Source organism: Mastomys coucha, unplaced genomic scaffold (genome assembly GCF_008632895.1).
Source record: "Mastomys coucha isolate ucsf_1 unplaced genomic scaffold, UCSF_Mcou_1 pScaffold16, whole genome shotgun sequence".
Lineage (NCBI taxonomy): Eukaryota > Metazoa > Chordata > Mammalia > Rodentia > Muridae > Mastomys > Mastomys coucha.
Genome location: NW_022196898.1, coordinates 104,638,477 through 104,662,901, shown reverse-complemented (window position 1 = coordinate 104,662,901; position 24,425 = coordinate 104,638,477). Strand labels below are relative to the sequence as shown.

The following is a 24,425-nucleotide window of genomic DNA, read 5'->3' as shown; positions in this document are numbered from 1 at the left end:
GTGTGATATAGACAATCCATCATGGAGACTATTCTTAGCTGATTCTAGATTTTTGTGAAGTGGATAATTAATACTAACCATCGAAGCATGGGTGATGATGATGATACTGATGAAGGTCAATTTTATTTATGTGTACATGTGTGTCTTTGTAGCTGCCACCAGAAGCCAGATTTCTTCACAACATGGCATAGAGGCTAAGAAGTAGTATGATATTTTTCAAAGGTGGAAGGAAAGACTCAACTTACAGCTCTGTGCCCACTGGATATCAATATATTCACAGATGAAGGGAAACTAAGAGAATTTGTTTGCAATATGCCTATCTTAAAAGAATAACTACAGAAATTTATCTAAAAAAGAAAGAAACTCTTGTGCCCAGAGAGGGGAAAAAACAAAATGTATTAATCATAAACATGGATAAAAATGAGACTTCTCTCCAAAAAAAATAATAGTATTTTAATTGATGACTTTTTTCTTTTTGAAGATTTATTCCAAGTTGTTTTTCTATAATTTTATATTTTAATAAGAGACTCTTTCTTGGGTGAGGTGTTGGTCCAACACTGCTCTAGCATGCAAACCTGGGTTTTATCTCCAACATTGCATAAGATGGGTGTGATAGCATATACTTCAAATTAGGTGGTAGAGACAGGGTGATCCTTCTGATATTTCAAGGTGATCCTTAACTACATAGGAAGCTGGGGATTAACCTGGGCTACATAAGCTCCTAGAGAAATAGAGATAGAAATGTAGAAATTAGATGGATAGGTATAAGATAGAGAGATGATAGATAGATTACAGATAGATGGATATAGATGATAGATCAATAAATTATAGATAGATGGATAGATCAATAGATTATAGATAGATGGATAGATCAATGGATTATAGATAGATGGACAGATCAATAGATTATAGATTGATAGATAGATGATAGATAATAGATTATAGATAGATGGGTAGATAGACAGATAGATGATAGAATCACTTATATTGTCTTATATTGACAGATTATTTATTTCTTAAAGACTTTCCCTAAAATGGAAGAAAATCTTTACTGAATTTGGAGTTAAAAGTCACACACCAGGTTTCCTGTTCTTTATAAGAGCAACTGCAGCAAATGGTGCTTATAAGGAAGTAATTGGGCATGTGTCCTTGCTTACTTTTACCTGGGGAACTTGGGTGTAAGATCCTTCAATTACTGCAGATTCTGCTGATGCCCACCCCTGGCACCAGCTAAAGTTTGGTCCATACTGAGGGCCATTACTCTGACTCTCACCTGTCTTTGGCCAGTGCCTCATAAATCTGTGGACTGTAGGCTGCTTGACTTGCCAGCATCTGCTTCAGGCTCCTGTGAGCACAGCTCCAAAAGGAACTACTGTATTAGAACAGAGTCCTGTACTACCTCATGTTAGAGGTAACAATGGGAACCAGGCATGCTTAGCTATCAAATGATCACAAATTACACTCATTCTCTCTTTTGGACTCTAGCTATCTAAGGTGACTAAGAAACCCAGCAGCAAAGTCACCAGAGAAAACCCAATAACAGTGTGAGCATCAATTACTAAGATTGCTAAAATAACTAGGGCAATGGCATTGTGTCTCGCTCAATCTCAGGCCTGCTTCGCTTCATGTTTGGGATTATTGTCTGCTCTTTCTTTCAAAGTCAGAATCAACAATAAATGCCACAAGACAAGAGTCGTGTCTGCACTTCTAGTCTCATTGTACACAGGGAAGCTTTATGTATATTTGGAGGTTGGCAATCATTCTCAATATATTTATAACTGAAGTTCTTCAGTAGTTGTACATGCACGTGTAGTAAGAATGGGAAGCCAACATTCATTCATGAACACTTGCCGTGAACATGAATGAATGATCTCAACAACCCTGGGAGATAGGTGTTATTAGTTCTAGTTTAGAGATGAGGAGACAGAAGTTTAGAAAAAAATAAGTTATTTCATCTTCTAACCATCCAATAATTGGCATAACTACTGATACTCAAATATGGATCCCTTTGGACTGCTGTTGTCCATTCCTGGAAGTTAGCATTGACATCTTCAAGCTGGATGTCAAGCTGAAACGGGATGTTATGTTTGAGTTTGGGAGACATCTCAGAAAGCATGAGTGCTTCAGGAAAGCTGAGTTGGATCTTAGAACAAAGCTATTGAAGGTGAATAGCTAACTGACATTCAGGGAAGCTGGGATCAATCCAGGGTTGAGTCTAATGCGGTAGAGAGTCAAAGAAACAAGAAGCTTTCATTCTGGGAGCTTTATGGATATCGTTCTGAGATGGAGGCTCATTACTAGTTCTGGGGCTTAGTTCTGCCTTGAGTGAAGCTTTTTACTCAGCTGCCATTTTCCTCCCCTGGAGTCAGTCTCTCAGGTTGCACATAGCCTGGTATGAGAAACCGCAAACCTGCTCTTCTTCCTTCCTGGAGCTGTGCCCCAGCACATACCCCATTGGTAGCAGCTACTGTTTGTGATTTCATCTCTCAGCCCACTATAAAATCGGAGAGGGAAAAAAACTCTCCTGCACAACATGGTCATGAACAGCAGAAAGTCAGCCAAAGGCCAAAAATATGGCTTCTTTATTTATAAAGTGGTCTCCAGGGTTCAGAATCTAGTAGAGTTGTGGTATTGCTGAGCTCTACTCGCCTTGGCTGGGTCCCCACATGTAATACAGATTTATTTGCACACCTTCCTACATGTTTGTGAGTACTTCCGATTCATGCCCATCTTGCAGTCTAGAAATGACAACATTTCTCAAAGCCTTTGTTATGCATTATATTCTTTTTTTTTTTTTTTTTTTTTTTTTTTTTTTTTTTTTTTTTTTTTTAGATATTTTCTTTATTTACAATTCAAATGATATTTCCTTTCCAGGTTTCCCCTCTGAAAAAAAGGAAAACTCTGTTCCCTTCCTTCTCCCTTTGCTCACCAACCCACCCTCTCTGGCTTCCTGGCCCTGGCATTCCCCTATACTGGGGCACAGAACCTTCACAAGACCAAGGGCCTCTCCTCCCACTGATGACCGACTAGACCATCTTCTGCTGCATATGCAGCTGGAGTCATGAGTCCATGTATACTCTTTGGTTGGTGGTTTAGTCCTTGGGAGTTCTGAGGGTTCTAGTTAGTTCATGTTGTTGCTTGTCCAGTTTCTGGCTATTATAAATAAGGCTGCTATGAACATAGTGGAGCATGTGTTCTTATTACATCGTGGAACATCTTCTGGGTATATGCCCAGGAGTGGTATAGCTGGGTCCTCTAGTAGTATTATGTCCAATTTTCTGAGGAACTGACAAACTGATTTCCAGAGTGGTTGTACCAGCTTGCAATCAATGAAGGAGTGTTCCTCTTTCTCCACAACCTCACCAGCATCTGCTGTCATCTGAGTTTTTGATCTTAGTCATTCTGACTGGTATGAGGTGGAATCTCAGGGTTCTTTTGATTTGTATTTCCCTGATGACTAAGGATGTTGAACATTTCTTTAGTTGCTTCTCATCCACTCTGTATTCCTCAGTTGAGAAGTCTTGTTTAGCTCTGTACCCCATTTTTTAATAGGGTTATTTGGTTCTCTGGAGTCTAACTTCTTGAGTTCTTTGTATATTGGATATTAACCCTCTATCAGATATAGGATAGGTCAAGATCTTTTCCCAATCTGTTGGTGGTTGTTTTGTCCTATTGACAGTGTCTTTTGCCTTACAGAAGCTTTGTAATTTTATGAGGTCCCATTTATCAATTCTTGAACGTAGAGCATAAGATATTGGTGTTCTGTTCAGGAAAATTTCCCCTGTGCCCATGTGCTCAAGGCTCTTCCCCACTTTCATTTCTATTAGTTTCAGTGTATCGGGTTTTATGTGGAAGTTCTTGATCCACTTGGACTTAAGCTTTGTACAAGGAGATAGGAATGGATCGATTTGCATTCTTCTATATGCTGACTGCCAGTTGAGCCAGCACAAGTTATTGAAAATGCTATCTTTTGACCTATGGAGCTGAGGAGTTTGCAGCCCCTTAGGATGAACAACAATATGAACTAACTAGTACCCTTAGAGCTCCCAGGGTCTCAACCACCAACCAAGGACTGCACATGGTGGGTCTGATTGTTCTGGTAGCACGTGTATAGTAGAGGATTGCAAATTCAATCATCAATAGGAGGAGAGGACCTCGGCCCTGTGAAGGTTCTGTGCCCCAGTGTAGGGGAATTCCAGGGCCAATAAGTGAATGAGGGTGGGGTGGCAGGCATGGGGAGGGGGAGGCAACAGGGGTTTGTTCTTGTTGTTTTTGTTTGTTTCTTTGTTTTTTGGAGGGGAAACTGGGAAAGGAGAAATTTACATGTACATAAAGAAAAGATCTAATAAAAATATGCTATCTTTTTTCTACTAGATGTTTTTAGCTCCTTTGTCAAAGATCACGTGATCGTAGTTGTGTGGGTTCATTTCTGGATCTTCAGTTCTATTCCATTGATCAACCTGTCTGTCACTATACCAATACCATGCAGTTTTGTTTTGTTTTGTTTTGTTTTTTTAAATCACAATTGCTCTGTAGTACAGCTTAAGGTCCAGGAAGCTGATTCCACCAGAAGTTATTTTATTGTTGAGAATATTGATGAAACTTATCCTAGGTTTTTTGTTATTCTAGATGAATTTGCAAATTGCTCTTTCTATTCTGTGAAGAATTGAGTTGGAATTTTGATTTTGATTTCTTTCCATCCATTCTCTGCATTGAATCTGTAGATTGCTTTCGGCATGATGGCCATTTTTACTATATTAATCCTGCCAATAAATGAGCATGGAAGATCTTTCCATCTTCTGAGATCTTCTTGGATTTCCTTCTTCAGAGACTTGAAGTTTTTGTCATACAGATCTTTTACTTGCTTAGTTAGAGTCACACCAAGGTATTTTATATTATTTGTGACTATTATGAAGGGTGTTGTTTCCCTAATTTCTTTCTCAGCCTCTTTATCCTTTGTGTAGAGGAAGGCCTCTGATTTGCTTGAGTTAATTTTATATCCAGCTACTTTGCTGAAGTTGTTTATCAGGTTTAGGAGCTCTCTGGTGGAATTTTTGTGGTCACTTAAGTACACTATCATATCATCAGCAAATAGTGATAATTTGACTTCTTCCTTTCCAATTTCTATCCCTTTGATTTTGTTTTGTTGTCTAATTGCTCTGGCTAGGACTTCAAGTACAATATTGAATAGGTAGGGAGAGAGTGGACAGCCTTGTCTAGTCCCTGATTTTAGTGGGATTGTTTCAAGTTTCTCTCCATTTAGTTTGATGTTGGCTACTGGTTTGCTGTATATTGCTTTTACTATGTCTAGCTTTGGGCCTTGTATTCCTGACCTTTCTAAGACTTATCATGAAGGGGTGTTGGATTTTGTCAAATGATTTCTCAGCATCTAATGAGATGATCATATGATTTTTTTTCTCTGAGTTTGTTTATATAGTGAATTATGTTGATGGATTTCCGTATATTGAACCATCCCTGCATCCCTGGGATGAAGCCTCCTTGATCATGATGGATGATCATTTTGATGTGTTCTTGGATTCTGTTTGCAAGAATTGTATTGAATCATATTGATTTATATGAATATCAATTGCATTGATATTCATAAGGGAAATTGGTTTGAAGTTTTCTTTATTTGTTAGGTCTTTGTGTGGTTTAGCTATGAGAGTAATTGTGGCTTCATAGAACGAATTGGGTAGAGTACCTTCTGTTTCTATTTTGTGGAATTGCTTGAGAAGTATTGGTATTAGGTCATCTTTGAAAGTCTGATAAAACTCTGCACTAAACCCATCTGGTCCTAGGCTTTTTTTGGTTGGGAGACTATTGACTATTTATTTCTTTAGGGGATATGGAATGTTTAAATCATTTATCTGATCAGGATTTAACTTTGGTACCTGGTATCTTTCTAGAAAATTGTCCATTTTATTCAGGTTTTCCAGTTTTGTCGAGTATAGGCTTTTGTAGTAGGATCTCATGATTTTTTGGATTTCCTCAGTTTCTGTTATGTCTCCCTTTTCATTTCTGATCTTGTTAATTAGGATACTGCCTCTGTGGCCTCCAGTTAATCTGTCTAAGGGTTTATCTATTTTGTTGATTTTCTCAAAGAACCAATTCCTAGTTTTGTTGATTCTTTGTATAGTTCTTTTTGTTTCCATTTGGTTCATTTTAGCCCTGAGTTTGATTATTTCCTGCTGTCACTCCTCTTGGGTGAATTTGCTTTTTGTTTTAGAGCTTTCAGATGTGCTGTTAAATTGCTGGTGTATGCTCTCTCCAGTTTCTTTTTGGAGGCACTCAGAGCTTTGACTTTTCCTCTTAGACTGCTTTTATTGCATTCCATCAGTTTGGGTATGTTATGACTTCATTTTCATTAAACTCCAAAAAGTCTTTAATTTCTTTCTTTATTTCTTCCTTGACCAAGTTATTGAGTAGAATGTTGTTAAGCTTCCATGTGTGTGTGGGCTTTCTATTGTTTATGTTGCTATTGAGGATCAGTCTTAGTCCTTGGTGATCTGATAGGATGCAAGGAATTATTTCAATCTTCTTGTTTCTGTTGAGGCCTGGTTTGTGACTGAGTATATGGTCAGGTTTGGAGAAGGTAACATGAGGTGCTGAGAAGAAGGTATATCCTTTTGTTTTAGGTTAAAATGTTCTATAGATAACATTATAGATAAATGTTAAATCCATTTGTTTCATAACTTCTGTTAGTCTCACTGTGTCTTTGTTTAGTTTCTATTTCCATGATCTGTCCATTGCAGAGAGTGGGGTATTGAAGTCTCTCACTATTATTGGGTGTGGTGCAATGTGTGCTTTGAGCTTTAGTAAAGTTTCCTTTATGAATGTAAATGCACTTGTATTTGGAGCATAGAGGTTCAGAATTGAGAGTGAATATTGGTAGTTCTTACCTTTCTTTGATCAGTATAGAAGTGTCTTTCCTCTTCTTTTGTGATCACTTTAGGTTGAAAGTCAACTTTATTCTATATTACAATGGCTGCTCCAGCTTGTTTCTTGGGATCATTTGCTTCGAAAATTGTTTTGCAGCCTTAGAGTCTGAGGTAGTGTCTGTCTTTGTCACTGAGGTGGGTTTCCTGCATGCAGCAAAATCTTGGGTCCTGTTTATGTACCCAGTCTGATAGTCTATGTATTTTCATTGGGGAATTGAGTCCATTGATATTAATAGATATTAAGGAAATGTAATTGTTTCTTTCTGTTATTTTTGTTGTTAGAGTTGGAATTCTGTTCATGTGGCTATCTTCTTTTAGTTTTGTTGAAAGATTACTTTGTTGCTTTTTCTAGGATGTAGTTTCCCTCATGTTGTTGCAGTTTTCCATTTATTATCCTTTGAAGGGCTGGATTTTTCAAAAGATATTGTATAAATTTGGTTTTGTCATGGAATACCTTGGTTTCTCCATCTATGGTAATTGAGAGTTTTGCTGGGTATAGTAGCCTGGGATGGCATTTGTGTTTTCTTAGGATTTGTATGACATCAGGATCTTCTGGCTTTCATAGTCTCTGGTGAGAAGTCTGGTGTAATTCTGATAGGTCTGCCTTTATATGTTACTTGACCTTTATCCCTCACTGCTTTTAATATTGTCTTTGTTTTGTGCATTTGGTGTTTTGATTATTATGTGGCAGGAGGAATTTATTTTCTGGTCCAAACTATTTGGTGTTCTGTAGGCTTCTTGTATGTTCATGGGCATCTCTATTTTTAGGTTAGGGAAGTTTTCTTCTATAATTTTGTTGAAAATATTTACTGGCCCTTTAATTTGGTAGTCTTCACTCTCTTTTATACCTATTATTCTTAGGTTTAGTCTTCTCATTGTTTCCTGGATTTCCTGGATGTTTTGGTTTAGGATCTTTTTGCATTGTGCATATTCTTTGATTGTTTTGTTAATGTTTTCTATGGTATCATCTACACATGAGATTCTCTCTTCTATCTCTTGTATTCTGTTGGTGATGCTTGCATCTATGGCTCCTGACTTCTTTCCTAGGTTTTGGAACTCCAGAGTTGTGTCTCTTTGTGAATTCCTAATTGTTTCTACTTCCATTTTTTGATCCTGGATGATTTTGTTCAATTCCTTCACCTGTTTGGTTGTGCTTTCCTGTAATTCTTTAAGGGATTTTTGTATTTCCTCTTTAAGGACTTGTACCTGTTTACCTGTGTTCTCCAGTATTTCTTCAAGGGAATTATTTATGTCTTTCATAAATTCCTCTATCACCATTATGAGATATGATTTTTGATCCAAATGTTGCTTTTCTGGTGTGTTGTGGTATCCAGGACTTGCTGTCATGGGAGTACTGGGTTCTGATAATGATGCCAAGTAGTCTTGGTTTCTGTTGGTAAGGTTCTTGCATTTTCTTTTTACCATCTGTTAATCTCAGGTGTTAGATGTTCTTGCTGTCTCTGGCTGAAGCTTGTTCTTCCTGTGGGTCTATAAGCCTGTGTCAGCACTCCGGGGAAATCAACTCTCCCCTTGTAAGACCTGTGCACAGAGGGCTGTGGATCAGCTGTCCCTCCATGTTATAAATGGAGCTAGAAAGGATCCTGCCCAGCTCCTCTGCAGCTTCTGTGTCCTGTGTCTCCTGGCTGGTTCTGCCTTAAGTCTCTGGAGAGAAAATGGAGATCTCGCCTGAGTCCAGGTGTTAGAGCACTCTCTGGAGACCTGCTCTCCCCTGGCAGGAAAAGTGCATGGAGGGCTGTGGAACAGGTGCACCTCCTGGTTCTAGATGGAGGTAGAAAAGTCCCTGTCTCCACTGCTCTGCTGCTTCTGAGGGCTGTGCCTCCTGGCTGATCTGCCTTAGAAAGTTACCAGAGAGAAAATAGTGATCTCACCTGAATTCTGGGGTCAAAGCACTTCCTGGAGACAAGCTCTCTGCTTGAGGGAAAGGTGTACAGAGGGTTGTGGATCAGCCTTCCTTCCTGGTTGTAGATGGAGGTAGAAAGGACCCTGTCCCATCTGCTCTGCCATTTCTGTGGCCTGTGCCTCCCGGCTGGTCCCGCCTTAACTTATGTATTGTATTCTAAGAACATTGTAGAATAATGCTAGTGTTGGCCTCTTAAAATGTGGGCACACAATGACTACTGCATACTTGGTTGCTTGAATTAGGTTACTACATCTTGGTAAATCTTCATGATTTTATCTGTAAAGTGGTAGAAGCTATACCAGTAGCCAACTGTGGATGGGAAAATGGTTTTAAATGATGTGTACTCTTTAAGTACATGTACCTCAAATCTAGCAGGCACTAGATTATGACAGGTTAAGCCACTGTTCAATGATAGAGTCTGTTCCTTAAAATGGATTCACTTCCCCTCAGACCACAGCCAAACATTAAATATTGAACATACAGGAAATTATTTTTAAAGTAAGGTGAGTGATGGCAAAGATAGTGGCATTGTGATTCAAGACATGCCAAACTCTATATCAGTCATATGCCCATTATCAGTCTCATCCAGGCTTTTGGGAGATTTCTCAGGGCAGGCAAAGAAACCAACAGTGAAGATGGAGAGGAGGAGAGCTTCAACAAACCAGGGTGGAAGGGAGGTTCTGTGTGTATACTGCTATAGCAACCTGTCCATTTATTGTGTGGCTTGACACTTGCGGCTGGAGAACAGCAAGGTAACATTTATTCCTGGGATCATTCAGAAGACTATTATGCATCACTGTCTGAGCCCCAAGAGGTATCTATCTTTAGTTATGTATTTGAATAAATTAATGTTATTATAATACATTAGGATACTTTAATGATTTTAGACTTTATTAAGCTATTTAAAATGTATGCCTTGTTTACTCTATCCATTTTAATGAAATTAATAATTTTAGATCCAAGACTTTGGGGCTGCCCTACTAGTGACAGTTTGGATTGCATAGGGGGAGGGGGCCCTTTAAGTTCCATATGAAAGAAACAAAGCCTACATACAGTGAAGGATCCCACTCCCCCTAATAACAGTGGGTCCTGAACCCTGGCAACCTTGACAACTCCTGAATCTCTCCACTCTGCTTGAACTGTTTTTTTAATAGCTGGGTACCTGAGAGTTTAATGTTAAGTTTTATACTAACATATAACAATATAACCATTTTTCAGAGATGGAGATCACATAAAAGGAAGCCACAAGTAAGCAACAGAAACTACTTTCCTTTTTCCTCATCATGTTGGGGTTGGGTTGGCATTGACTATGACTGGACAATGAATTGAATGTACTCCCCCCTTTGAAAACAATTTTGGGGAGATGGATCACTGGAAAAAGGGTTTGACTTATAGGCACCAAATCTTAAGTTTGATCTCATAAACCCATGTGAAAAAAATAAAACTAACAAACCAAACAAGAATAAAACAGAATTAAAACCAGCCAAGTAACATGCATTTAGAATCCTTGTACCCAGGACATGAAGACAGGATGATTCCTGGGGCCTGCTGGCTACTTGGACTAGCCTATTTGACAAGATCCAACCCTCCAAGAGACTATTGGCTTTTCTTTTAAAGAGTGGAAAGCTGGGCAATGGTAGCACATGCCTTATTTCCCAGAACTCAAGAGGCAGAGGCAGGTGGATCTCTGTGAGTTCAAGGTTAGCCTGGTCTATAGAGAGAGTTCCAGGACAGTCAAGGCTACATGGACAAACCCTGTCTCAAAATCAAAACCTAAACCTAAATAAATGAATGAATGAATAAATAAATAAATAAATATTTTAAAAAACTGAAGGAAACAAAAAACACCCCTCCCCCAAACTCCAGTGTGGACAGAACATCTGAAGTATCAATCTAGGTAACCACTTGTCTCCATTCACATAGGCACACTTGTATATGAAGAACTACACAGATATGAGTTTGCATGCATAGTGATAGTGATCAGGGGCAGTGACGATAGAATTGCTAAGACCATAACTCATTTGTGTAACAAAGGTATAGAAATGTCACGTCAGGTGCCAGAAAGATGATAATGAAAGAAGAATATTCACTCTAGAGTTTAGGAAGAGAAATGGACACAGTGATGGATTTGAGGATGGAGTGAGCATCCAAGAGTCAAGTTGGAGAAATTTCTCCTGAAACAGGAGGTATCTCTCTGGAATTATCAAAGGCCAATGGGTTACAGTAAAAGACCATAAGGTCTGAACAATAAGAAAAGGAACAAAAGGGCTTGGGTATGAAGAGGGCTTGAATCTATGAATGTGATAACAGCTAAATAGAGAGGAGGGAGGACAAGGTCTGGACCAGTGGCTGCTCCCAAGCGGCATCTCTAAGACACTGCTTCATTTTACCAAGCTCTTGCTTCAAATGCAGCTAATTGTGATAGACTAAATTGTGATTATGACTTCTAACAAAAAGAGTCCACCTTAAAGTTAAGTAGTATGTGACCAAAAATGATAATAGCTCCATCTTTGTGGCTGTTACAGAGTGAAGTCTGTCATGGTAAAGCCATAAAGCAGTTATGAAAATATGTGAACCAAGAGAACTTAGTATGGCTAATTCACTCAGGACAGCTATAAGGGTGGAGAATGTAATGATGGCTGTGTGACTAAAGACAGACAGTCAAGGACAACAGTAAGCCAGAGTTGGCGATGCACAATAGTTGGATTCAAGACCCCAAACTGAGTAGGAAGTGTGTTTTCCATCTTCTTCTTTGACCCAAGAGGACACACATAGACTCTGCACATAGCCCAGAATATTAACTAATCCCAACAGACTTTACCTAGCCCTTGGCCAATTTCCACCATTGGACTATAAAACCTATACAGAGAAAAGTTTCATGGTTCCTTTCTCCCTTGTGAAACCCTTCCAACTCTTAGAAATGTCTCTAGTTTTTCCCTTTTTAAAAAACTTATTGTGCTTTCCTTCAAGTTTTCTCTTTTTTATAATACTCTTACCAAAGTTTGCTTCTGCTGCACACACTCCCACAAAGGTCCAGGTCATTAAGTTTCTTTGGTATAACAAAATGAGCTTTGGGATACTATCCTACCTGTCTTTGATTACCTTGTGTGTTTAAAATCTTTGGTTCTTAAGTCATGGACAACTGGGCCTTGGGCTGACTGTTTCTTTTATAAACCCTGAAAAATCCTAAGAATGAGACTCCAGAGGCTTTGCTGCACTGAGTCTATAGATTATGTAGTGAGAGGAAACATACAGGACATCAGGAGACAGGGTGTGTTAGTGTATGTGTATGTATTGCTATGTGTGTGCATGTGTGCATCCATGCATATGAGTACAAGCATGTGCGTACTTGTATATGTAAGGGTCTTAACAGCAAAGATACCAACTAAAGAAGGGGTCTGAAAGAACATGATGTCATACTCTGGAAATGGAAATTTCTCAGGGTGGTGTTGGCTCAGGTTGTGGGAGGTGGAAGTGTGAGATTTGTAACTTGAAAAGCAAAATAAAACCAGGCTGTGATGGTCTGTCATGTAGTAGAGAGAGCACTTTGTAGAGGAAACATGAGTCCCTGATGGGTTGGCATGTGACATGCTTGGATGAGAGCTTGACTTAAAAAGTTGACTGCTATGAGTCTTGAGAGCACAGACACACTTCCTGCTGCTGCATGATGAAGTCTGCAGAGCAATGACACCTTAATCCGCCATGTTTCTCATTATATCATTTCCCACCCTATGAAACCTCATTCCTGTGTTCCAGCCTCAGGCAATGATGCCAGATTTCACCCCAATAGTTACCTGGGTAGGAAGCTCTAATCATTCTTCTATAGTGCTCTCCAATCTAATTGTTCCCTCAAACCTCTGGTATTATCAGTGTCCTTTCTCTTTATCTTTCTGCCTTATGGCTGTAAGCCAAGATATGAGCTTTCTTTATTCCACCATCATGGACTCTAACACTCTATCCATAAGCCAAACTTTCTTTTACAATTTGTCTTGGGTATGGTGTCCTATCAAAGCAATAGAAAGTAAGACACCAACCATACAAAGTCATCATATGTAATTATATTTTTAGGTGGCTGATTTTCTGCATCTGCACATATATGTGTGACCCTCTGATCACTTTTTTCCTTTTTATTTTTTTCAAGACAGGGTTTCTCTGTACAGCCCTGGCTGTCCTGGAACTCACTCTGTAGAAGAGGCTGGCCTCGAACTCAGAAATCCACATGCCTCTGCCTCCCAAGTACTGGGATTAAAGGCATGCGTCACCATTGTCTGGTCCTCTAATCACTGTTGTGTGAGTCTCTACATACATGTTTTGTGCATTCAGGTGACTCATCCTTCACAGAAATGCTAAAGTGAACACATTAGTCATTAATTCTCTTAGCGGATATTGTAAATAATACCCAATTCTGCACAGATTAAGTTGAGAATGTGTTGCTAAAAAGACAAGGAGGTATAACTTCCAGTGTGAAATGCAAATAGTACTATTTGGGAGCACATTACTTTTTAACTTATCAACTGACAGTTTTTAATGTCTCACTGTGAATTTCTCTTGTATTCATTGGACTCATTTATGCCTTTCAGATTCCTAACTTAAGTTATGGGAATGGGTTAAGAAAGGCACATTTTTTTAAATTAAGGTAAACTAATAAATGTACCTATTGTCTAAAGGCTTTGGGCAGTCTAACTGATCAATAGAAATAAGAAAGCATGGCTTTCTGGCCCTCAAGGCTTGAATTTCAGGAAATCTTGAAAAAGAGGAGAAAAGTATGATGTGCACTGTGTAAAAAATTATGACCTAATATAACATGCTAATGCTATCAAGAAAAGAAAGTTTAAAAGATTCGTACTTTATATCAATTATATAAACTCTATTTTCCCCATATTAAGATGTATTTAAAGTAAAATTATGCTCATTAGGATTGTCCTTATGCTGAGAGTTTGCTATTTAAAAATGACTACCATACACCAATGGCTAATGATTTAACAAAACGTGTATAAATGGAATCATTCTCATGATAGCTATTAAGATATTGCAATGAACTAAATTAAATTGGCAATATTTCTAGTATGAAACCCAGTTAGATCATCAATAAGACACAGTGTATAGCAGCCATTTTTGAAGATGGCATCTGATGATTTTTACCTCTTGAAACCATATGCCTGATACTCTCCTTCAGCAGAGAGTAGGGCTGCCCCATGCAGTTAATAGAATACTGCAGAAATGACAGTATGAGATCTAAAAAAGGTCACAAGAAGGTTTGGTATAGCAGTTTCTATCCTGCTGTCTCCTGGATCAGATTCTGGAGAAAGCTTGTTGCCATGACATAAAGTCACTTAAGCAGTCCTGTGGAGATATCCACAAGACAAATAACTTAGGCCATCTGCCAGGAACTGCCACTAGCACCAACACTCCTGCCACGTGAATGTGAGTGTGTGTGTGTGTGTGTGTGTGTGTGTGTGTGTCTGTCTATGTGCATGTGTCTGTGTGTGTCTATGTATGTGTGTTGAGTGTGTATGAATGAATATGCATCTTTGTGCATGTGTGTATGCATGTGTATGCATTTATATGTCTGTGCATGTGTTTGTGTTTATATGTGTTCATATGTATATGCATGTGTCCATTTGTGAGCTGTTAAAGGAGTTGACCCCATAGGCTCTGCCTGAAGATTTATAAGACCCAGCTCTGTCACCTATTGCCCCAACTTATGCAGACTGTTCAAGAAAACACTTTGTTTTCTATGGAGCAATAGCATCTGTTATCACTTGCTCATAGGAATTAGTGTCTATCATCAGCTTACATTGACAGTTTTATACAGGAATGGATGAGTTTCACTGTGATGAAGTAAATGCCTACACAGCCTTGGCTGTCATGTCTTGTAGCTTGGTGTGTCTGTGTGAATGCATGGGTGTGTGTACCTGTATGCACATTTGTGTGTACATATGTATACATGTGTGTGCATGTGTATTCATGGGGATATGTGCATGTGTGTATATGTGTTATGTGGGTGTGTGTCTGTGTGTTTATCTGGATGAAAATCTATCTTTGATAATCTTAGCGTGAGAGACATGGGCATTTGAAAGCATTTCCTTAAATACAAGTAAAATCTTGTGTGGGCTATTTCTGAATGTTTATAAAAGGGTCACAGATGAATGATCTCTGGGAAACAAAGAGCTTGCAAGAACTACTCTATTCTGCTGGGTTTCTGACAGAAGCTTCCTCCTGGAGAGGTTTCTGGGGGTTCGCAAGAAACTCAGAAACCTGGTATATTTGTCCCTGTTGCTTCTCCACCTAATTCCATTTTTCTGGTTCCTTTGTTACAATCATTGGTAGGCATTAGTATTTCTATGAGCCATCTCTTGTTCTGCAAATCAGTAATCAACCTGAGATGCTATTGCTCTTGGTGTTTATTGTTGATTTTTCAAGCCATTTTTGATAGACTGAGTGCCAGAGTAGAAGTGTTGACCCCATAGACTCTGCCTGAAGATTTATGAGACCTAGTTGTCACCAACTGCCCTGACTTGTGCATATTGCTCAGGAACACACTTTGTTTTCCATGGAGAAATATCAGCATCTGTTATCACTTGCTCGTAGGAATAAGAATCTATCAGCAGCTTAGAGTGACACCTTCATACAGCATTGGATGAGTTTCACTGTGGTGAGGTAAATGCACAGCTTAGGCTGTCATGGCAGATCACTTATGTGGAGACAGTGCTGTAGGCAGCTCCTCAGCTCTCCTGTGTTTCACATATAAATTGCTATGATAGATTGAGAGGAAATTATTCTAACAACATTTGGGATCGATATTTCTTCAGTTAAAACTCAAACAATGATGGGTGTGCTCTGCCCACTTATTTTTCACATGTGCATCTGATTTAATATTCCACAGGTGTGTGTGTTTTGGAAGCATTGGTGGGAGAATCAATTTACCTTCCTTGTCAGCAAATGGTCTACAGCCCATTTCCCCAGTAAAGACTGAAGCTCCATTTCTGCATTGACTGTTCCATTACTATATTTTCTATAGGCTTCAAAACTTCCCATGGTCACTGTAGCTTTTTTGGCAATGCTTCAAGAATTTAGGAGGACATAAGGTTTGAGAGCATTACAGGCAATTGGAAATGAGGTGGGTACCAACAAATGGGCTTATATTTGGAGGACAAGAGGAATGATTCTTACTGTTATCTTTTAGAAAATTAATGCCACAGATCAAAATATGACTTTAAAAGGCAGGAAAGGCAATCTTAATCAGTACTAAACTTCCTTTTATGGAGAACAGGAGACTTAGGGGCTCTTGCAGAGTGTCTTAATGGAAGGAAGAGTTGAGGCTCAATTTACTACAGATGTTGCCAAGATATGTCATGTGTTCATAGATACTTCTTTGGAAATTGGATAAGATTGTATCTGAACAAAAGTTTCATGGCTTTGAGAAGGTTGCGCAGCACTCTACAGGACAATGTACACACAGAGCATCAAAAATGAGCTTTCCAACCTGATTTACCAGACCTTAGAAAGGTTTATTGTTGCTGTTGTTGTTGATGCCCAAACCTAGTGAGTGGAATAAGGGAAACCACAATGCAGTTCATCTAACTCCATGTTTAAAACATGGAGTCCCTATAAAGCCACTAAAATTTAGAATTTTGGATAGCATAAGTTAATTAATGAAATGATTGACAAACTGAAACTTCCCCAATTACAAGAAGTTGCATATAAAACAGTGCCAAAATTTAGGTAAAACTATAGTTATTTTAGTATAAAGAGTGTTGAGGATAGCCTTATGAAAATTGGTGTTTTTTCTGCATATTAACTCTGATTCTGGTTTCAAAGGCAGAAGATCTAAGGGGTACAGTTTTTGCTAAGCATGAGAGCTCATGCTCATACCCCCAGGAAAAGCTAGTAATGGCTGGAAATGTCTATAACTTCAAATCCAGGAAGATAGAGATAGGAGAAACACCAGAGCCAAATGGTAAATGGTGGTTCAGTGAGAGGCCTTGTCCTAGAAATCAGGGCAAAGAGTTTAGAGATATTGACACAGAAATTAAAGTGTAGAGGGGATAATCCTGGGTATGGATTTTTGTCCTATAGATGTACACCTACGAGTAAGCATATCTATACAATATTCTCTCTCATACACACACATACACACACACACACACACTCTCACACACACACACTCATACACACACATACACACACACACTCACACACACACACACACTCACACACACATACACACACATGCACATACTCATACACACATGCATGCATGCATACACACACAAACATGCATGTGCACACATACATACACACAAACACACTGCACACACCATATTCACCTGCAAGTACAATAAAACATAGACACTTGTTTGCACCATGCTTATGCTCCCTCGTTGTGACAATATGTGAATTTTCATGTGGTTTCACTGGTTTTCTTTACAGATGTCAGATGAAAGTAGTTATGATTATGATTGGAATGTGCAATTCCCACAGGCATTTGTTCAGTGACATGGCTGACAGTATTTAGTTGAATATTTAGACTTAGAAACAGCAACTTCACAAAGGTCCACTAGCATTTTTTATATTCTTGAGATTTGAAGTAAAATACAAATACACATTCCCTCTCTTATTGTGGTCTTCAGTTAACCTACAGTGATAGTCATGTCTGACTTGGCAAGAGCAACTGGAGAGCTTTAAACCTACCCCTGGGAAATAAAGTGAAATCTGTGGGCTCAAATCTTCCCTTGCTCAGTAGCTTTTTCCAAGACTTCTGGGACATCCAGAGGGCACAGCCATACTAAGCAGAGTCAAAGAATAGCTTGAAATCTCCTTGCTCAGGCCTGTGTCCATGCACTATATCTTCACAGGCCTGACAATGAGGGAATATCTAACTCACAAGCCTGTAAAACACAACATTAAACTTTCCTATGGTAGAGTAAGGCTGGCGAAAGAATTCTGGCTTATTAAGGAAGACTACCGACTCCTATTGCTTTTGAAGTGCTCTTGTATAATCCATGCCCAAGCCCTTTAGAGGCAGGTTGCCATCCAAGTAAAAATGGTTGCTAGGAAGAGAGAGGCAGAGAAGCAAAAGGTATCAGCAATGGGGGATTTGCAAGTATTTCTGAGATTACAGAAACCAATGTGGACATTTCTTCTGGAAAGCTGTTAGCTCCTCATGCCTCCCATGTGGGCCTCTCCATCCGGCTTGCCCATAAGGAGGCTGCTGAGAACCATTCAAGCCAGTTACAGAAATTGCTTAAAGTTAGTATTGAAACACTAACACATTAGCTCAAAGTGCTTGGAACGTGGTGAAGCTCACAAAAGCCCTTACCTCTTCTCTCCTTTGTACCACTCGAAGGCCGGCGGCGGCACACCTGCACCCTCACATCGTATCAGTCCACTGCGTCCAGGGGTCACAGTGCCAGATTTAATTTCCTGAATTGTTGGTGCAACTGAAAAAGAAACAAAAACACCATGGTGGGTAAAAGGAAATAATCTTCAGCAGGGCTGGCACACACACACACACACACACACACACACACACACACACACACACACACACGCACGCACACATGCACGCACACATGCACGCACGATTCTTTTCCTTCTGTATTCAAAGCAATCGCACGCCTGGCAGTCCAGTGCATACCAGCCCCTGTGTTTTATGCTTCAAATGCTAGACCAGTCATTTTCAGATCCATTTTTCAAGTTGGACAATAGATGAATGTTCTCGGGGAGTACAGAGTAAATGCAATACATTCTGGCTCCGTTTGTATTGGAAAAATAGCACAGTGAGGCGAACATCTCATCTGTATCCCAGTCAAACCACACTCCATCTAACCATCCTTTATTGAGCGATCACAGGCAGCTAGCTTCAGGTTCTTGTTTCCTTCACATGATCCTCGAGCCTGGATAGCATTATTCCCTTTTACCAAGGCAAAAAACCTAAGTTCAGAGATATTGAATAATGTATGAGGGTTAAACAGCTCCTTGGGTGTAGGATTTAAAGTCATTGGTCATGGTGAGTGAATCCTGGGATCTCTTCCTTGTCTCTTGGTTTTTGACTTTGTGACCTGGTCTTCAATCCCAGATGCCCTTCCTTTGCAAAGATCCAAAGTCTGTTCTGGATGCTATGTCCTCCCATCTCTTCACTGTGCTTCCAGCAAAAGCAGATATTTCTTCCCTAAGTGGTTTATTAGACTTGATAAATCCACTGACTTTATTCAACAAATGGTTATTGAGCTTCCAACACATGCCAGGCAGTTCTCAAAGCACAATAAAGTCAAATTCTTAACACAGTTGAGCATGAGTCCTGCATGGGGTGGGTGAGGAGGACTACAAACAGTAAATGTCTTGGCTAAGTGGTGTAAATAAACGGTAAAGCATCAGAAAGTGACAAATGGATTGATGTGTTGTGTGGTGGAGAGCATGCCAGCACTTCCTGGGCCCTGAGTTTGATCCACAAAGCAACACCACCAGAGAGGACAAGGAATGGAATGCAGCTTCACACAGACATCTCAGATGTTCTCTCTGCTGTGCCTGAATGCAGAAACTGTAAGTCCTGCCTGAGAAGGAAGAACCTTGAAAGAGAAAGATGAGTATGTGTATGCTAGTCCTGTGTATATATGAAGAAAGCCTACCAGGTAGAGAGAATAACTAAGCTGGGAGACTATGAAGCCACAGAAATTCTAATTTTGTTGAAGCAAAGAGGGATGGGGCCAAGATGGGTGCAGGGTGGAGACCAGGAAGGGCCTTAAGGATCCTGGGGTAGTTACAGAAATGTTATAATGTAACATAGGATGTCACCTGGCTTTTGCTTTACAAGGCTCATGGGTTACTGTGTTCAGTAAAGGCCTGTGTGATTCCAGAACGATAGAGGAGGGAGGCTTTGGGACTTCTATGAGTGAGGCACATTGAGCTGACACATAGGGATGGGGCAGTGGGTTTGGTGCAAAAAGTTGCTGGGCTTGGGATCCATTGAGACATTGGAGACAACAGGAGGACTTCTTGACTGAAGATAGTAAGACTCCACCAAGATGCAAGGGCAATTAATTGGCTTAGACCGCTGGAAGGTTTGCCAGGTTACCCACCTGGTGTGATGGGAATCTAAGAAGTTGGATGAAAACATCTTTTCCTAAGTGTCTGCATTTTAACAAGGTCTGAATATAACAGACTCTAAATGGCACCACACAGAGGAGTCGCTACAGGTAGGAACTTGAAGATTTAAATACAAACAATTTAAAATTATGACCCAAGTAAGTATGTTTTGGGAGTACATTTGAAGTTTCTGTAGAAACCCATCAAAGTGGAAGCTTTAATATTTGCTTCCAGTATCTTGTGAATATAAAAACAGTAAGCATTCTTAGAAGAGAATATTGTCTCCCCTTTAAAAATGCCTAACTAGATTCATCATTTTCTATTCCTGGTATTTCACTTTGAAATAATAATACCTCTATTAGCTGCAGTAATTTTATTCTCAATGGTAAAGCTTATGTTATAATCTAAGAAAAAATGCAAGGTAGTAATTTTAATTGTTTTAGTAACTTTGTGAAAATGATGAAAGAATGTTTATCATAAATGTTTGAATGAGAAAATAATATGAAATAATATATGTATGCATGCAATAGATGTATGAATGTAACATTATAGACAGAAATACAATATTACAAGCAATTCAATGAGATTTTTTTTCCAAGCAGAGATTCAAGCTACCTTGGAGAATGCAGCCAAAGATACATGAGACATCTACAACACAGCCACTCCACCCCCTGCTTGTTTTGTGCTTGCTTGTTTGAGAGAGGTGCAGGTAAGAGGTATTTTCCCTAATGTTTTCTGAGGCTTTCTGAGCCTCTCCTTGTCATGGTGACAAGCTATAAACTTTTATGTTTTCCAGCTATTATTGAAGACAAATAACCATATGCAACAGGCCCTCTGTCAGAACCTTCTACTGATAACCTGGTTAGTGAAATTAGTCTCCTGTTTGTCAAGGAGCCCATGACTCATTACAAACAAATGCATGAAATTCCAAACATTGTCTGTCTGAAAACCCAGGTGTAATGAACCAAAATAAAAACCTAATTTGACATTAAAAGGCTTTTTATACAGTCCAGTGTGCAGATGGGTGGACACTGGGTGCTTTACAGCCAAAGTTAAAGAGACAGTACCTATCTGGGAGCACATGGGCAGCTCTGATGGGCAGTGACTACAAAGACCCATACCATATCATATGGAATTATAGACATCAATATTTGATCATGATATGCATAGAAAAATGTCCCCAGTGTATACATATTGTGTGGTGGGGAGACATAGAACTGAGAGCTGTGGGGCCATAAATGTGGAGAGAACTTCTCATGGACATCATGTCTTGTCTACAGTTAAAAATCTGAGCTAAAGTCTCTATTGATTTTTCATAGGAACATGAAAATTCACATTACATTTAAATGCTATTGTACATCTTTTGCAAGGACATTGTGGGGAACACAATTCATTTAATTATTCATATTTCCATCAGTATCAAATTAATGAAATAGTAACAAAAATTCCCTATATAGCTGGACACAAACTTCAAAGTATATGAAGCAGTGAAAAGAAGGGATCTCTTTTATATGATGGTCTTTATATGGAGCAGTGACTGAGCTCATTACTCAAGTGGTAAGTATTGAGTTAGAATCAAATTATGGAAAAAAGGAGCTATGAAGAGGATCCACAGACCCTATTAGAGCACAAGATTAGCTCCCCAAAGTCTAGCAGAATAGCCAATGGCTTTGACAGAATACTCAGGAGGACACAGTGGTGTATGCTTCTGTGAGCCAGGCTTTATAGCATCTGAAAGACAAGGCAGGAGCTTTAGATCTGTCCCATGGAGATGATGTTTGGAAGATGTTTTAGCAGAAGAATGACAGTTGCTTAAATCCACAAAAAGTCATTGGCTATTGCCTGGAACACCATGTCAAAAACAAACAAACAAACAAACAAACAAGCAAAGAAGCAGAGCAGGTGGGCTTGTTGGGAGCTGGCCTGGCACTGCTCAGGATCATGGGAAAGTTACAGGCTACTCAATAGAGAAGGTAGGGTTTGTGAAAAAAATAACTAAGTTAGACCTATTTAGTTGATCAGTAGCAGCTGGATGATTTTAGGATAATTCCAAGTTCATACGCCTTTAAACCCCACTACTCTGTTTAGACTCCAGAAATATCTGAGGATGCCAGGTAGGCTTTATTCTCATAGTGCTTTTCAGAGGCCATCCCACCAACATGAATATTATGAATCCTGGATGGAAGTTTAAAAACTCTTATGACCACAGAATACTAAAAGGTTTTATATGGCATACTTATGGGTTTCATGTTTTTAGGACACATTTTGCTCTGTTGGGCCTATATTGTCTTTGGCTATCTGACCCGTTCCTTGTAACATAATTAGGTTCCCAAATGCTCAGAAGCTACATGGCCTTTAGTGACTTGGACTAAGAAAGAAGTTGAAAATATTAGCATCAAGGGGGTGTGATAACCCACTTGTTTGACAACCATTACACACTGTTAAATTTCCAACTAAACCTGTAACAGCTGAAACCATAAATATGCCAGTCCAATTTGCTCGAAATACCAATTCTGTGCTAAAATGTTCCATGTTTAAGAAAATGGACTAGTGCCTGTTCTAGAATATGATTAAACTAAGTGGCTACTCTGTGAGTTTGAGCTCTGGGTCAACCACGGAGATTGTTTCTAAGGAGATCAAGATGGACACACACATTGCCACTTGCTTGTGTTTGACGACTGTTTTTCTTTTTACAGAGACTGCTTGGTTCTACTCAAATGCAAGATTGTAAAATCAGTAAAGTAGCAAAAATAGTTAGTGCTTGAGCCCCCAAATTTTATGTGTATAATGGTGTCCCTTGATGTAGATTTATAGGTATGCACTGTGGACATTTGAATGCCCTTTGCCAAGTTGTACATGTCTGTGAGCTGAAGCAGATGCACAGTGAAAAACAATCAATTTTAGAATAGTGCCATCAGACAGATGTTAGGTAAGAACAGAGGCTTGGGAAATCCAGCACAAAGGTCAACCAGAGGCCATCCAACACTTGTATGACTAGATGTTCTGCAAAGAGGAGTCTTTCCTTTATATTGTCTCTGTGGGGTTAGTTCCTTGCATTGTGTAGTCAGTCATTCCAGGAAGATGATAATGAAAGGTTCTTCAATGGAAACTCCAGCCTGTGCAGGTGCAGACAGCAGAAATGCTCCACTTGGCACTTAAAAGTCTAATCAAACACATTTTCCTAGTGACATGACAACAGCCCAAAGACCTTGTCTTTTGCCATCCTCAGTGGACAATCTGACTACCCACAGCCTTGCTATCAAAAACATGTGCATGCAAGAGAATTACTTAGTAGATTTCCTAAGCCAAGGAAGGTGAAATGAAGCTTTGGAGATCCAATGGCTAAAATCTGACAACTGTCCACATACCTCCATTGATGAGCAGTGTCAGGAGGGCAGAACATTGAATAACTGCAATAAGGAATCATGCCCAAAGAAGAGGTTATCAGGAAGAATCCTCTTGACAGAAGTGAAACAATGATGCCCTTGATTTGGATTCCAGAATTCATGGATTAAAATAAAGTGGTATTGGTTAGATAACGTTTGAAAATAAATCAAGGATTCCAGAAATCACAACATAGAAGACACTTTCAATCCTTGTATATGTGTGTGTGTGTGTATCTATGTGTGTCTGGGCACATGTATAGAAGTATGTGTGTAGGTAGCATGTGTAGACATGTCTATACATGTAATTCTAATTGAGGGTCTTGGGCAATTAGAAACATACTGTAGCATGTGGCTGTACCACAAACCTTCACTATATTACCATCAAAGTTGAGGAGGATGATATGTGAAAATATTTTCTCTGAAGACAGTAGAATCTCAGTGCACAAATACCAACAGTATTTCTGACTCTACTGATTCATGCAGAGAGAACAGAAGATCAGCAAACTTCAAAAGAAAATACATCCTTCGTTTATAAACAATTCTAACTTCAAAGAGAGCCAAGAATTTAGCATGTTACTGCTGATATAAAAAAGTAAAGAATTTGTATCATCATAATGCTAACAAAAATTCAAATCACCAAGATTCAATTGAATCTTTATCCACATGATTTGAGGATGTCAGCACTGTTCAACCTCTAGTCAACATTGACCTCCAACTTTCTCTGAGATTAAACTTCTAGACAGTGGTGAAATATGTGGCAAGTAGCCTCCACTTGCAGTCATATAGGGCTCTAGCACTCACTAAGGTAAATGCTTCTAAATCTCAATTTCTTCATCTATAAAATAAATGCTTCCTACTTCCACAAACTGCTGTCCAGGCAATATAAGAAGATCCCAGAAGAGCTTAGCTTAGTGGTTTGCCCTGAGTTAGAAGTCAATAAAAACATTATCTAAAGCAAGAGTTATCACAGGGGAGCAAGAACCCCAGCCATGTACCCTCACTGAACACAGACTGAATCAAGGTACTGACAGAAAGCCCAGCTAATTTTTAAAAGCATCCTTTCCTTATCCTAGAAGCCAGTAATTAACTCAA

At 39.2% G+C, this 24,425-nt stretch overlaps 1 protein-coding gene across 2 annotated transcripts in view; it reads right to left on the bottom strand.

Moving 5' to 3' along the window:
* Positions 1-24,425, bottom strand: part of Negr1 (neuronal growth regulator 1) — a 746,019-nt gene that overhangs the window by 153,708 nt on the left and 567,886 nt on the right. For both annotated transcript variants that reach the window (XM_031375955.1, XM_031375956.1), the window contains exon 5: positions 18,182-18,302. In XM_031375955.1, coding sequence (XP_031231815.1) covers positions 18,182-18,302 — 121 coding nt within the window. The remainder of the gene's footprint in view (positions 1-18,181; positions 18,303-24,425) is intronic.